Source organism: Lolium rigidum, chromosome 1 (genome assembly GCF_022539505.1).
Source record: "Lolium rigidum isolate FL_2022 chromosome 1, APGP_CSIRO_Lrig_0.1, whole genome shotgun sequence".
Lineage (NCBI taxonomy): Eukaryota > Viridiplantae > Streptophyta > Magnoliopsida > Poales > Poaceae > Lolium > Lolium rigidum.
Genome location: NC_061508.1, coordinates 280,528,150 through 280,543,512, shown reverse-complemented (window position 1 = coordinate 280,543,512; position 15,363 = coordinate 280,528,150). Strand labels below are relative to the sequence as shown.

The 15,363-nt window shown below is 45.3% G+C and overlaps 1 protein-coding gene across 1 annotated transcript; it reads left to right on the top strand.

Moving 5' to 3' along the window:
• LOC124659345 lies at positions 1-4,114 on the top strand. The gene is made up of 8 exons (XM_047197250.1): positions 1-513; positions 591-815; positions 901-904; positions 1,351-1,768; positions 2,399-2,588; positions 2,677-2,785; positions 3,223-3,572; positions 3,632-4,114. The coding sequence occupies exons 1-8, from the start codon at positions 1-3 to the stop codon at positions 4,112-4,114; spliced, it is 2,292 nt and encodes a 763-aa protein (XP_047053206.1).
• Positions 4,115-15,363: the final 11,249 nt, after the last annotated feature.

The following is a 15,363-nucleotide window of genomic DNA, read 5'->3' as shown; positions in this document are numbered from 1 at the left end:
ATGGTCAAGAGCATGAGTAAAAGGAAAAGAATGATTAGGGGAGCTGATGTTTTTATGACACTGGCTGCAGTAGATGTACTTGTTCGTGCTATCACGAGGAAGAGAAGAAGACCCCGTATCACCTATGGCCCAATGCATGAACGAGATAGGATCAGATTTGATTATTTGAACCAAAAATTTTGGCAATGTGATGTGACATGTAGAAATATGTTAAGGTTTGATAGAGGTCCTTTCTTTCGATTGTGTGACATATTGAGGGATCGTAAGTTGTTAGAGCACAGTGTTCATCTAATTGTGGAGCAACAAGTGGCAATGTTTTTGCATACAATTGGGCATAACCTTCGGAATAGGGTTGTTGCAACAAACTTTGGTAGATCATTCAGCACAACAAGCATCTATTTTAGGGCAGTCCTTCATGCCATAGGAGAGTTGCGTAATGATTACATCAGGCCACCATCATTGGAGATACCAACAAAAATTGCGGGAAATCATCGATTTGACCCATATTTTAAGGTAATTCCAAACATCAGGCCACTATATCTTAGCATCTTGAATTTAGAACATGAAAATTAATATGTTTACTTATATAGGATTGTATTGGAGCAATCGATGGTACACATGTGCGAGCATCTATTAACAAAGATGTGGAACATTCTTTCCGTGGTAGAAAGCCTTTTACTACTCAAAATGTGATGGCAGCGGTTGATTTCGACCTCAAGTTCACATATGTGCTGGCTGGTTGGGAAGGGTCGGCTCATGATTCAACCGTTCTAGCTGATGCATTAGGGCGTGAGAGAGGCTTACAAGTACAGAAGGTAAATAGTTTCCTTAGATAGAATTGTCTGTATACTAGTGCAAGTGCGAGATCCCTTTTCACCAATTTTTGTTTTCATTTCGTAGGAAAGTACTACCTAGTTGATGCCGGTTACGGAGCAAAGACTGGTTTTATGCAACCTTTTGATTGGCTGGACAGATTGTGCCATTTTATAATTCAAAACCATGTATTTGTGATGTTCTAACGGAAATACATTTGTACACCCAAGCATGGGTGTGGGTGTTGCCCCAGCCGTCTGATTCTTCGAGATTCGGAAAAAGTAGCATGTGAGAGAAACCCTTCTGAACCAATTTCTCCAATTTTACACGGCATGTGGATCCCACTAAAATAGTCAAAAAGCCACTGAAACCGGCTTTGACATGCAAGATTCGCGGGGCCACGAACCCTCGCCTGCGGTTCTTCTCTCTCTGGATATTGCTTCTTCCTCTCTCTCTCCTGTCATGCGGGTGGCTCTGGTTCTTCTCTACCATCCGTTTCCCAACTCCTCCACCATCCTCCACTCCTTTCTCCCATAGCTGCACCATGTCTCGGTCATCACGACGCCGACGTCCGCAGCTGCGACGCGTCCGGCCACCACGACGCCAACGGTGCACGGCGGCTGCTCGGGAGGCGGCTCGGTGGCCACGCCGATGGATCACGGCGGTTGCTCCGGTGGCGGCTCGGTGGCCACGCCGACAGTGCACGGCGTCTGCTTAGTGGCCACGCCGACGGATCACGGCGGCTGCGCGGTGGTGACGCCAAGACCACCACCATCGCCGCCATCATGCCATCGTTAAGCAAGATCAAATTGTCGGGGAACCTCGCCGACGCCTTCTTCCCGAACAACACGGAGAAGCAGGTCCACGGGGTGCTGCCGCTCGACTCGCCGGATGCGGCCGCTCGCGGACTCCCTCGTCCCTCCTCGTCTCTGCGGTCAAGGCGCCCTAGGCGCAGGTGCGGCTCGAGGACCCCATACCCGCCGCATATGCTGACTTATGGGAGATGCTGGCCTGGGCCGTCTCCCACGTCGCCGGCGCTGGTGAGGAGCCGTAGGTCGCTGACCACGCCGGCTTCTCCCGCCTCTACCTGGGAAATAATTGCAGCTTCGTCGCCGATGGATGATGCTTTCATTACACTGCATTTCGGGTTCAGATTTATTTTCCTATTGTTTTCCCTTGCAATGTACTCTACTCCGGAATTTAGAGGTTCAGGATTCGCTTGCTGTGCCTGTCCTTATTGGAGCAACGGCTCACCATTGATGCTTGGCGCTCTCTCTCTCTCCCTCTCTTTCTCTCTTCAGCTGTATGTATACCATCCGTCGCCATTGATGAAACTGTGCCAGCGCACTGCTTTTGGGGACACCGACATATTTTGTTTCGAAAATTTGGGGATGGTTCCTCCACCGGCACCCGCAAATCAAATGAACTGTTTATTTTTCTTTATTTTTCAGCCGTATCCATCTACAAGCTTGCTTGCTAGCAAAACTGCTAGCTAGATCACCGCCCATCCATCCACCGGCTTGCTTGACGCAAGAGCTAGCTAGACTAGCAAAATTCTTGAAGCCAGCGCCTGCTTCCTTGGCAGACGTGCGCGCATCGACGAGCTGCAGAACTTGGCCGGCATGCGCGCGTCCACGGCCACGGGCAGGGCGACGCATGAGCCGAGCAGGGCACTACTTCGCACCGGCGCAAGTGGCTACACTGGCCGGCAACAGCCTACCTTGGTTGGTATGCAGCTGGAGCACTCGCATGGTCGCGAGGGCAGGGACGACAGGGCACGGAGGAGCCTCGCACACGGCTGTCCGACGCCGACGGTTCAAAGGCGTGGATGCTCGCGTGACCTGCATGCTGGACCGCGCCCAGCTTGACGGTGGCGGCGGAAGCATCCGCTTCAAGATACTCTGTAGCTTCGGCGACCGCATCATGCACCGCCAGACCGACGGCGCCCTCAAGTACATCGGCGGCGAGACCCGTGCCCGGCTCCATCCACTTTGCTACAAGAACTGCAAGTTGTTTTGGAAGAGAATGGGAAAAGGAGAACTGCTCCCACAGGAACTGCAAGTTGCATCTCTAGCTACCTAAAGCTACCTACATGGACAAAGCCTGACCTCCTGTCCCGGCTCGCATGCAGAAAAGCCACGAGAAAAGGAGAGAAGATGAGACAGATAAATTGGAGATGGGAGAAAACAATGTCCAACTGACATGTACTAGTGCGAATCTCGATGAACCAACGAGCGGTACAGAATACACCCACACTCATGCGTGGGTGTACAAAATCCGCACTCGATGTTCTAATGCATTTTATGCAACCTTTTGATTGGCTGGACAGATTGTGCCATCTTATAATTCAAAACCATGTATTTGTGATGTTATAATGCATTTTATGCAACCTTTTGATTGGCTGCACAGAAATGGACGATGATGGAGTCACCACTCCAAGTGGCAGCACCGATAAAAGTGGGCAGGCGGTGTGGACCACCTCCATGACCAACATGATGTTGAGCCTTTTGTGTGACATGGTTGCTAGTGGGAAAAGAACTTCGTCCGGATTCAAGAAGGTTCATTTCAATGAAGTTGCTACAGGTTTGAATGAACATTTCAAGCTAGCTATCACGGGGGATCAAGTTAGCAACCATCTTAAGAAGTGGAGGAAAATTTGGGGGAGGATAGTCCAATTGAAGAATTTGAGTGGAGCTCTATGGGATGAAGATAATTGCATTATTAAGCTAAGCGATGAACACTATGCAGGTCATTGCAAGGTAATCTTGTCATCAACACTTGCATGCTGTTATGTAATCATTTCCATGTTTTTGTGTAGGATCACAAATCTGATGTCAACTACTTGAACACTCCCATTGAATATTATCATGCCATGAACACTATGTTTGGCACAACTACTGCTACGGGTAAGCATGCTAGGTCCGGGAATGATCCCCTCTCCAATGATTTAGATGAGGAGGACAATAGTGAGGTGAATGTTGGCGAGTCATCTTGTTCCAAAGCACCAGCAAAAAAGAAGGCCAAGGTAATGCAACTTGAAGATGATGCGCTAGTTACCACTCTCAAAGATGGGTTCAAACTTGTAGCTGAAGCTCTTGTGAAGTCTGGTGGAGATGATGATACTATACCAGATAATCTTTGGGATGTTATGTCCATAGTTCCTGGTTATAGTGAAGGAGAACTTGCTCACTACTATGCTCACCTTGTTGACAATCCCAAAATCGCAAGAGCTTTCTTGTCGCTTAGCCTGTCTAACAAGTTGGTTTGGGTTAGTAGGTATGTGACCAAGAACTTTGGTTAGGTGTGCTGGCTGGTATGTGAACTTGACATGTACGGAGTTTAATGAACTTCGATTATGTCTGCTTTTGGATGTTTAGTATATGAACTTGACATGTATGGACTGTAATAAACATGGTTGAACTTTATCGCTTTTAGATGAACTATGTGGTACTGTTGCTACCTTATGATATTTCGGTTGAAAGTTGTCTTGTTTGTGATCTCGTATCTGTATATGTTTATTGTTGTATATGGTGAATTGTTTTTGTTAAAAAATACAAAGGAAATGCTGCCAAACACTTGCATGGTACATGGTCAAAAATGAATGGAGCTAAACCTGTACGTTTTGCATCATAGGCATATGGGAGGTATTCTCACCATTCATATAAAAAGGGTGAGCTGAAACAGATTATTCTCATTTGTACTCTCCAACCGAACACATGAATTAGAATCTACCCATTCCCTATTTTTCACAAACCGAACATATGAATGGAACCAACCCATTCTCAAAAATGGAACCATGACATTCCATCCTTTTTGGTTCTACTACCGAACAGACCCTAAACCCAGGGGCGGCGCCAGAGGTATTCTTGGGTATGCAACTGAATACCCAAGATTATGACAAAACCTTATAATTTTCTCATAAATCAGTGAAAAATTTAGCAAATACATGAGGATTTCGGCAAAATGAATACCCAGGTTGAAAATGAATACCCGGCCCTTCATCTCTGGCGCCGCCACTGCCTAAACCCCTCGCTAACGGCCCCAGTCCAGCACGCAAGCACGCCTAGGAGTAGCCATCTTGAGACCCATCATATATACTGTATCATCGATTGGCATATATCTCACGGGTGCACGCTCGTACAAACAACAAATGGCCATACCCCATGCAGCGCACACGTCCGGGGAAAAAAAGGTGGACCATTTGAGAGGATGCAGATTCCCCCAGGCGCTATACGTCGCGTACTGCACAACAATTGTTTCAGGTGCACACGTACACTAGCTTCTAGAAGAACCAGGTCGTACCCCTACCCATGTGTTGTCTTTGCCACTATACCAGCGGGTGATGTATTTCGACGTCAAAACGCGTAGCACGTCGGTTCAAATGGTCGAAATTGACCACGCGTCTCTTTACGTCGGGTGGTTCCAGCGGTATAACGCATAATTTTTCCCCTTTAATAAACCCATTATTTACATTAATAAAAAACATAAAAAGACTTTAATATGGCCAGAAAGGCATGCTAAAACCTAACTATGGGCTACTGCTCATCGTCGCTGACGAGGTCGATGAACTCCGGCGTCGTCCATGGAAGTTGGTACGCCGACGGTGGAGGAGGAAGGGCAGGCTGCGGCAACTGCGGCTAGGCCGTCGGCGGCGCAGGATGCTGCGGTGAAGGTGACCACGAATCCCAAGCCGTTGAAGGAGTAGGAACCGGCACGCGGTCGTTGGAACGCGTCGGCATGGCTGGAGGAGTCGCCGGCCTCCCCTGCGCGAGCGCCGACTCGCAAAGCTGGATGGCGAGCCCATCCCACATAGCGAGCTCGTTGAGCTTGTCGACCTCGCTATTGGCTAGTGCCATGGCAATGGCCTCCCCTCGCTAATGTCCGACGGCTGGGGCTCCGGATCCCACATCGGCATGCCGTCGTCGTGGCTCGTCGTCGCTGACGAGGTCGGCGTCGTCCATGGAAGTTGGTACGCCGGCGGTGGAGGAGGAAGGGCAGGCTGTGGCAACTGCGGCTAGGTCGTCGGTGGCGCAAGAGGCTGCGGTGAAGGTGGCCACGAATCCCAAGCCGTTGCAGGAGTAGGAACCGACACGCGGTCGTTGGAACGCGTCGGCGTGGCTGGAGGGGTCGCCGGCCTCCCCTGCGCGAGCGCCGACTCGCAAAGCTGGATGGCGAGCCCGTCTCACATAGCGAGCTCATTGAGCTCGTCGAGCTCGCTATTGGCCAGTGCCATGGCAATGGCCTCCCCTCGCTAATGTTCGACGGCTGGGTCTCCGGATCCCACGTCGGCCCGCCGTCGTCGTGGTCGTTGTCTCCGCGCTCTGCCTCGGTGGCATAGTCGTCCTCGTCCTCGTCGTCGTTCTCGTCTTCTTCTGCGGCGATCTCGCGGTCGAAGTAGTCGAGGTCGCCGAGGTATCCCGCTCGGCAGCGCGCGTAGAACACCCACGTCCGGAACGAGATCCAGTTGTAGTAGTTGAGCGCGTACACCGAATCTTCTCGGAGATCGGCCGGCAAGATGGCTCGACGGCGGCGCACCTCGTCACGGTGCTCTCGGCGCTCGCGTCGCACGGGGGGGGGGGGCACACGCCTGGAATTGAGGTACCAGCCTCCTCCAGGAAGGTTTGCGTCCGACTATGGCACTGGCCGGTTTTTCCTCCGACAGATGGCGCGTGAACTCGATGCGGATGTACCGCCCGACTTGCGGCTTCTTGTCGGACCGCGAGCCTCTAGCCTTGTGGTCGTTCTTCTTTTTGCGGAACGGCCAATATTTCTTTTCCATGATGTCGGTCGGGTGGATACAGTGGACTCTGGCAATGGTGTGGTCGGGAAAATGGGCGCCGCCAGCGAACCTCTAAAAGGCTCGAACGTCATCTCGCCTTCAATGTCCTGCCACTGCGGCGGTCTTGCCCACCAGTGCACGCTCGCGGAAGCTGAGCTGCGCCATTATCGCGACCTTGAAAAGTTGTAGCACACCGCTCGTAAGTTATGCCGCGGTGAAGACGTAGCATTTGTGCCGCTACTAGGCGGGTCCGTGCAAGAACCGTGCAAATGACCGCTGCTTCCGCGCAGCATCCTCGCAAACGCAAACGTGCCACATTTTTGAGCCGTGTTTGCGTCTCGACGGACAGATCGGAAACTATGCGTCGCCCTATTAAAATGAGGTACATATGCATTTTCGATCGGCGCTATGGCAAACCGTCTATTTGCCTCGCTCAGCTAGAGATGCGCTCGTGCGAAAGTGTTCATCGGTGGTGGCTCTCCCCCACTCTATCTCCTACTCACTGGAAGTGGGCTCCAGCAAGCTTATAGTGGGTCCCGCTTGGGTAGAGATCAGATTTTGCTACAACTTGATTTCCAAATTTAGGTTAGCACGTGCATGTCTTTTTCCAGATAGTGAATGGTAAGGGTATCTCCAACCGGACGATGTAATTGGACGCAAAGACGTGGAGCGATTATTTACGACTGCGCAATTGAAAAATCCAATATGTATCGTTCTGTTGGAGATGCTTTGATGGAGAAGATATGTACATTTTATTCAAGAGATATAGGAGTACTCAGAGATATAGCCACGCTAGCTAACCTATTGCATTTTTTTATGTCTAGAGGTTAACTGAAATTTAATAATATCACATGCCTGACAAAGAATTAGTCAATCGCTAGAAGAAGAGAAAATAAGGTGTGCCATACTTCTGTTTGACTCAAAGAAGTTACGATGACCGCTTTTAAATGCAGAAAAAAGGAGAGAAACACGGTGTGTACTGCAAAGCGAATTTGCTTCAACTGGGCACCCCCTTCTTTTAAAAAGAATAGAAAATTATACTTTTAAGTTTGAAAAAAAATCCTAATTTATTTCAGCAATAAATATACATGGTCCATATATCCACTAGAAATTTCAGCAGAAAACTCGAAATGTTTTAGGCTATATAGACAAATTCCTGACAAAATTTGTCTTTTTTGTACCTCCCAAAATATGACGTATTTTTTAATGAAAAATTTGTCGTACAACCTTGGAGTATATTTATCTACGTTTTTGTTTCCAGATTTTTTGGAAACTTAAAAGTAGAAGTTTCAATTTTTTCAAAAAAGGGATCACTAAAGCTCAAGTGCACGGATGAGCTTTCGTGTGTACTGCTAGTAGCTATGGATCGAGGCCCGTGATTAACCACGCACGCAACCTCGCGAGCTTGCGGACAGTAGCCATGACATGTCGCCAGAGAACTTGTGCGTCCGTTTTGATTTGTGAACATGCGACTACTGCAGAGTGCAGACCATACTTGAACGATCAATGGTGGAATGGAAGCGCAGGGTAGTGCAGGGGCAAGACCGAGAGAGAGATGAGATGGGACAGAGATGTGACGTACCGGAGACGGCGTCGACGAAGCTCCCGTCGATGAAGAGCTGGGTGTACCTGATCTCCGGCATCTCCAAGGGCGCGCCGCCGCCGTTCTCCGCGCGCTCGCCGCCATTGCGCTCGCTCGCCATGGCCTCTCTTCCCTCCACTACCAGTCTCCCTCCCGAGTTGCTGCCGTTTCTCGTCGAGTACTGCGGTGGGTGTGATCGAGGTGAGGACAACGGGAAGGGCTCAGCGTGATTTATTAAAGAAGTAGCCCGGGGCTTGGCTGTGGCGACCTGTCCATTTTGTTAGCTTGTGGAGGGTCTCCCACACGATACGGCCACACTGGCGGCGAACCCTGCCCGACACGGGTAGCAATGTGTCCTCTAGCTCCGACGCAGCACCAGGTTCATCCCTGGTGCTGAAGGCGTAAAACGTAGTGACCACCGTATTTTGGCGTTTCCTCCGGCTCTTTAGCGCCCAGGGAAATCGAACACGTCAGTATACACGATCATGTGATATCGGTGGGATACTGCCAGCTCTGCATGATTTGATCTTTATTTGGAATATTTAAGGAGTTTTGTATTTGGTGCAAGACACGTGTTATTTACCATTAATTAGTATTATATAGTATGTTAACCCATTTGCTAATGAAAGCTTGAGTTAGATCTGCCATTTTCTTCTTGTGCCCTCAGATTAGCCATAGTGCTAGTATCTTAACTAGTATCATGCATTCTAGGTCCACAAAAATGCTAATATGATATTTAATTAAGGAGAAGAGATATGATTACAGTAACATAGGAAGATACTGTATTGCATGCTACGGGGAAAATTAATGCCAAATAGATCTTGTACACAGATTTGCATTGGGATTTTACGAAACAATAAATTCTTAAGATTATGATACTACTCTATAATACTACTACCCACTATAGATAAGTATCATATTCATATGCATGATACTACTATATGATATTATGCACTATGATCAACCTCATGCATGGTTGGGCATAAAGTTTGCTTGTTTCACTCTCTGGTGGTCCGGACTTTTGTTTTGTTTGTTGTGCTACAAACAGGGACGGAGCCAGCTTTCAACCTTGAGGGGAGCAAAATAGTGTTGTAAACTTCATGAGGGGGGCAGAGTAAGCTAAATCAGCAAGAAATTACAGTTCTAGTGAGCAGTATTCTTCATAAAATCCAAACCATAGGGGGGCTGAGCCCCCCCCCCCTCGTCCCCCCTTGTCTCCGTCCCTAGCAACAAATGAAGCACTCCTTCCATTTTAATGAATGAGACCAATTAATTCCGGTAAAAGTTGACGCTCTTCTAAGTTTCACCAATGTTGTAGACAAAAAAAATGATAATTTACGATACGAAATCAATGTTAGTTTATTCACCATACAATATATTTTGATAATACATTAGTTTCATATGTTAGATGTTTATATTTAATCAAACTTTGTAAACTTTAACTATTGACTAAATTTATAATTCTTATTCACCACACGATACAACCACACTAACGGAGTGCTTGCTTGGGGCTTGGCTGCGACTATACCTAGCCATGGGAAGCTTGGCCCGGCCCGGCCTGAAATTCCTGGGCTTGGGCTAGCCGGATGATGGCGTGTATTTCACACGTTCGTTGGGCAACCCCAAGAGGAAGGTATGATGCGCACAACAGCAAGTTTTCCCTCAGAAAGAAACCAAGGTTTATCGAACCAGGAGGAGCCAAGAAGCACGTTGAAGGTTGATGGCGGCGGGATGTAGTGCGGCGCAACACCGGAGATTCCGGCGCCAACGTGGAACCTGCACAACACAACCAAAGTACTTTGCCCCAACGAAACGAGTGAGGTTGTCAATCTCACCGGCTTGTCTGTAACAAAGGGTTAACCGTATTGTGTGGAAGATGATTGTTTGCGAGAGAAAATAGTAAAACAAGTATTGCGAGCAGATTTGTATTTCAGTATTAAAGAATGGACCGGGGTCCACGAGTTCACTAGAGGTGTCTCTCCCATAAGATAAAAGCATGTTGGGTGAACAAATTACAGTCGGGCAATTGACAAATAGAGAGGGCATAACAATGCACATACATGACATGATAAGTATAGTGAGATTTAATTGGGCATTACGACAAAGTACATAGACCGCCATCCAACTGCATCTATGCCTAAAAAGTCCACCTTCGAGGTTATCGTCCGAACCCCCTCCGGTATTAAGTTGCTAACAACGAGACAATTGCATTAAGTATGGTGCGTAATGTAATCAACAACTACATCCTCGGACATAGCGCCAATGTTTTATCCCTAGTGGCAACAAGCACAACACAACCTTAGAACTTTTCATCATCTGTCCCGGTGTCAATGCGGGCATGAACCCACTATCGAGCATAAATACTCCCTCTTGGAGTTAAAAGTAAAAACTTGGCCGAGCCTCTACTAGTAACGGAGAGCATGCAAGATCATAAACAACACATATGTAATAACTTGATAATTAACATGACATGGTATTCTCTATCCATCGGATCCCGACAAACACAACATAGAGTATTACGGATAGATGATCTTGATCATGTTAGGCAGCTCACAAGATCCAACAATGAAGCACAATGAGGAGAAGACAACCATCTAGCTACTGCTATGGACCCATAGTCCAGGGGTGAACTACTCACTCATCACTCCGGAGGCGACCATGGCGGTGTAGAGTCCTCCGGGAGATGAATCCCCTCTCCGGCGGGGTGCCGGAGGAGATCTCCGAGAATCCCCCGAGATGGGATCGGCGGCGGCGGCGTCTCAGTAAGGTTTTCCGTATCGTGGTTTTTCGCATCAGGGGTTTCGCGACGGAGGCTTTAAGTAGGCGGAAGGGCAGAGTCGGGGGCCTGACGAGGGGCCCACACCACAGGGCGGCGCGGGCCCCCCAGGCCGCGCCGCCTTGTGGTGTCGCCACCTCGTGGCCCCACTTCGTATGTTCTTCGGTCTTCTGGAAGCTCCGTGGAAAAATAGGCCACTGGGTCTTTGTTTCGTCCAATTCCGAGAATATTTCGTTACTAGGATTTCGAAACCAAAAACAGCGAGAAAACGAGAACCGGCACTTCGGCATCTTGTTAATAGGTTAGTTCCCAGAAAATGCACGAATATGACATAAAGTGTGCATAAAACAAGTAGGTATCATCAATAATATGGCATAGAACATAAGAAATTATCGATACGTCGGAGACGTATCAAGCATCCCCAAGCTTAGTTACTGCTCGTCCCGAGCGAGGTAAAACGATAACAAAGATAATTTCTGAAGTGATATGCCATCATAACTTTGATCATACTATTTGTAAACATATGTAGTGGATGCAGCGATCAAAACAATGGTAATGACATGAGTAAACAAGTGAATCATAAAGCAAAGACTTTTCATGAATAGTACTTCAAGACAAGTATTAATAAGTCTTGCATAAGAGTTAACTCATAAAGCAATAAATCAAAGTAAAGGTATTGAAGCAACACAAAGGAAGATTAAGTTTCAGCGGTTGCTTTCAACTTGTAACATGTATATCTCATGGATAATAGTCAACATAGAGTAATATAACAAGTACAATATGCAAGTATGTAGGAATCAATGCACAGTTCACACAAGTGTTTGCTTCTTGAGGTGGAGAGAAATAGGTGAGCTGACTCAACATAAAAGTAAAGAGAATGGTCCTTCAAAGAGGAAAGCATCGATTGCTATATTTGTGCTAGAGCTTTTATTTTGAAAACATGAAACAATTTTGTCAACGGTAGTAATAAAGCATATGAGTTATGTACATTATATCTTACAAGTTGCAAGTCTCATGCATAGTATACTAATAGTGCCCGCACCTTGTCCTAATTAACTTGGACTACCGGATCTTTGCAATGCATATGTTTTGACCAAGTGTCACAATGGGGTACCTCCATGTCGCTCTGTACAAAGGTCTAAGGAGAAAGCTCGCATTTTGGATTTCTCGCTTTTGATTATTCTCAACTTAGACATCCATACCGGGACAACATGGACAACGGATAATGGACTCCTCTTTAATGCATAAGCATGTGGCAACAATTATTATTCTCATATGAGATTGAGGATATATGTCCAAACTGAAACTTCCACCATGAATCATGGCTTTAGTTAGCGGCCCAAAGTTCTTCTCTAACAATATGCATGCTCCAACCATGAAGGTGGTAGATCTCTCTTGCTTCGGACAAGACGGACATGCATAGCAACTCACATGATATCCAACAAAGAATAGTTGATGGCGTCCCCGAAACATGGTTATCGCTCAACAAGCAACTTAATAAGAGATAAAGTGCATAAGTACATATTCAATACCACAATAGTTTTTAAGCTATTTGTCCCATGAGCTATATATTGCAAAGGTGAATGATGGAATTTTAAAGGTAGCACTCAAGCAATTTACTTTGGAATGGCGGATAAATACCATGTAGTAGGTAGGTATGGTGGACACAAATGGCATAGTGGTTGGCTCAAGGATTTTGGATGCATGAGAAGTATTCCCTCTCGATACAAGGTTTAGGCTAGCAAGGTTATTTGAAACAAACACAAGGATGAACGGTACAGCAAAACTCACATAAAAGACATATGGTAAACATTATAAGACTCCATACCGTCTTCCTTGTTGTTCAAAACTCAATACTAGATGTTATCTAGACTCTAGAGAAACCAAATATGCAAACCAAATTAGCAAGCTCTAAGTATTTCTTCATTAATTGGTGCAAAGTATATGATGCAAGAGCTTAAACATGAGCACAACAATTGCCAAGTATCAAATTATCCAAGACATTTTAGAGTTACTACATGTAGCATTTTCCAATTCCAACCATATAACAATTTAACGAAGAAGAACTTCGCCATGAATACTATGAGTAGAGCCTAAGGACATATTTGTCCATATGCAACAGCGGAGCGTGTCTCTCTCCCATAAAGTGAATGCTAGGATCCATTTTATTCAAACAAAACAAAAAACAAAAACAAACCGACGCTCCAAGCAAAGTACATAAGATGTGACGGAATAAAAATATAGTTTCGGGGAGGAACCTCGATAATGTTGTCGATGAAGAAGGGGATGCCTTGGGCATCCCCAAGCTTAGACGCTTGAGTCTTATTAGAATATGCAGGGGTTGAACCACCGGGGCATCCCCAAGCTTAGAGCTTTCACTCTCCTTGATCATATTGCATCATACTCCTCTCTTGATCCTTGAAAACTTCCTCCACACCAAACTCGAAACAACTCATTAGAGGGTTAGTGCATAATAAAAATTCACATGTTCAGAGGTGACACAATCATTCTTAACACTTCTGGACATTGCATAAAGCTACTGGACATTAGTGGATCAAAGAAATTCATCCAACATAGCAAAAGAGGCAATGCGAAATAAAAGACAGAATCTGTCAAAACAGAACAGTCCGTAAAGATGGATTTTATTAGGCCACCAGACTTGCTCAAACGAAAATGCTCAAATTGAATGAAAGTTGCGTACATATCTGAGGATCATGCTCGTAAATTGGCTTAATTTTCTGAGCTACCTACAGGGAGATAGACCCAGATTCGTGACAGCAAAGAAATCTGGAACTGCGCAGTAATCCAAATCTAGTACTTACTTTTCTATCAAAGACTTTACTTGGCACAACAAAACATAAAACTAAGATAAGAAGAGGTTGCTACAGTAGTAAACAACTTCCAAGACACAAATATAAAACAAAAATACTGTAGTAAAAACATGGGTTGTCTCCCATAAGCGCTTTTCTTTAACGCCTTTCGGCTAGGCGCGAAAGTGTAACTCAAGTAACATCGAGAGATGAAGCATCAACATCATAATTTGTTCTAATAATAGAATCATAAGGTACCTTCATTCTCTTTCTAGGGAAGTGTTCCATACCTTTCTTGAGAGGAAATTGATATTTAATATTACCTTCCTTCATATCAATAGTAGCACCAACGGTTCGAAGAAAAGGTCTTCCCAATATAATGGGGCAAGATGCATTGCATTCAATATCCAAGACAACAAAATCAACGGGGACAAGGTTATTGTTAGCCATAATATGAACATTATCAACTTTCCCCAAAGGTTTCTTTTTAGCATTATCAGCGAGATTAACATCCAAATAACAATTCTTCAATGGTGGCAAGTCAAGCATATCATAGACTTTTTTAGGCATAACGAAATACTTGCACCAAGATCACATAAGGCATTACAATCAAAATCTTTGACTCTCATTTTAATGATGGGCTCCCAACCATCCTCTAGCTTCCTAGGAATAGAAGTTTCAAGTTTTAGTTTCTCTTCTCTAGCTTTTATGAGAGCATTTGTAATATGTTTTGTGAAAGCCAAATTTATAGCACTAGCATTGGGACTTTTAGCAAGTTTTTGTAAGAACTTTATAACTTCAGAGATGTGGCAATCATCAAAATCTAAATCATTACAATCTAAAGCAATGGGATTATCATCCCCAAGGTTGGAAAAAATTTCAGCAGTTTTATCACAAGCGAGTTTCGAGCAGTTTTAGCAGTTTCAGGTAATTTTGCGCGCTTTGCACTAGGAGTAGAAGCATTGCCATCACCAATTATTTTACCATTGATAGTAGGAGGTGCAGCAACATATGAATCATTAGCATTGCTAGTGATGGTAATAGTCCAAACTTTAGCTACATTTTCCTTTTTAGCTAGTTTTTCATTTTCTTCTCTATCCCACCTAGCACGCAGTTCAGCCATTAATCTTATATTCTCATTAATTCTAACTTGGATGGCATTTGCTGTAGTAACAATTTTATTTTCAATATCCCTATTAGGCATAACTTTTGATTTCAAAAGATCAACATCAGAGGCAAGACTATCAACTCTAGAAACAAGAATATCAATTTTATTGAGCTTTTCCTCAACAGATTTGTTAAAGGCAGTTTGTGTACTAATAAATTCTTTAAGCATGACTTCAAGTCCAGGGGGTGTATTCCTATTATTGTTGTAAGAATTCCCATAAGAATTAGCATAACCGTTACCATTATTATAAGGATATGGCCTATAGTTATTACTAGAATTGTTCCGATAAGCATTGTTGTTGAAATTATTATTTTTAATGAAGTTTACATCAACATGTTCTTCTTGGGCAACCAATGAAGCTAATGGAACATTATTAGGATCAACATTAGTCCTATCATTCGCAAGCATAGACATAATAGCATCAACCTTATCATT

Coding starts and splice junctions, on each gene's coding strand:
- LOC124659345 (XM_047197250.1), top strand. CDS start 1: ATGGTCAAGAGCATGAGTAAAAGGAAAAGAATGATTAGGGGAGCTGAT. Junction 1,769..2,398: donor TCAAGGCGCCCTAGGCGCAG/GTGCGGCTCGAG, acceptor CTTCCTTGGCAG/ACGTGCGCGCATCGACGAGC. Junction 3,573..3,631: donor ACTATGCAGGTCATTGCAAG/GTAATCTTGTCA, acceptor GTTTTTGTGTAG/GATCACAAATCTGATGTCAA.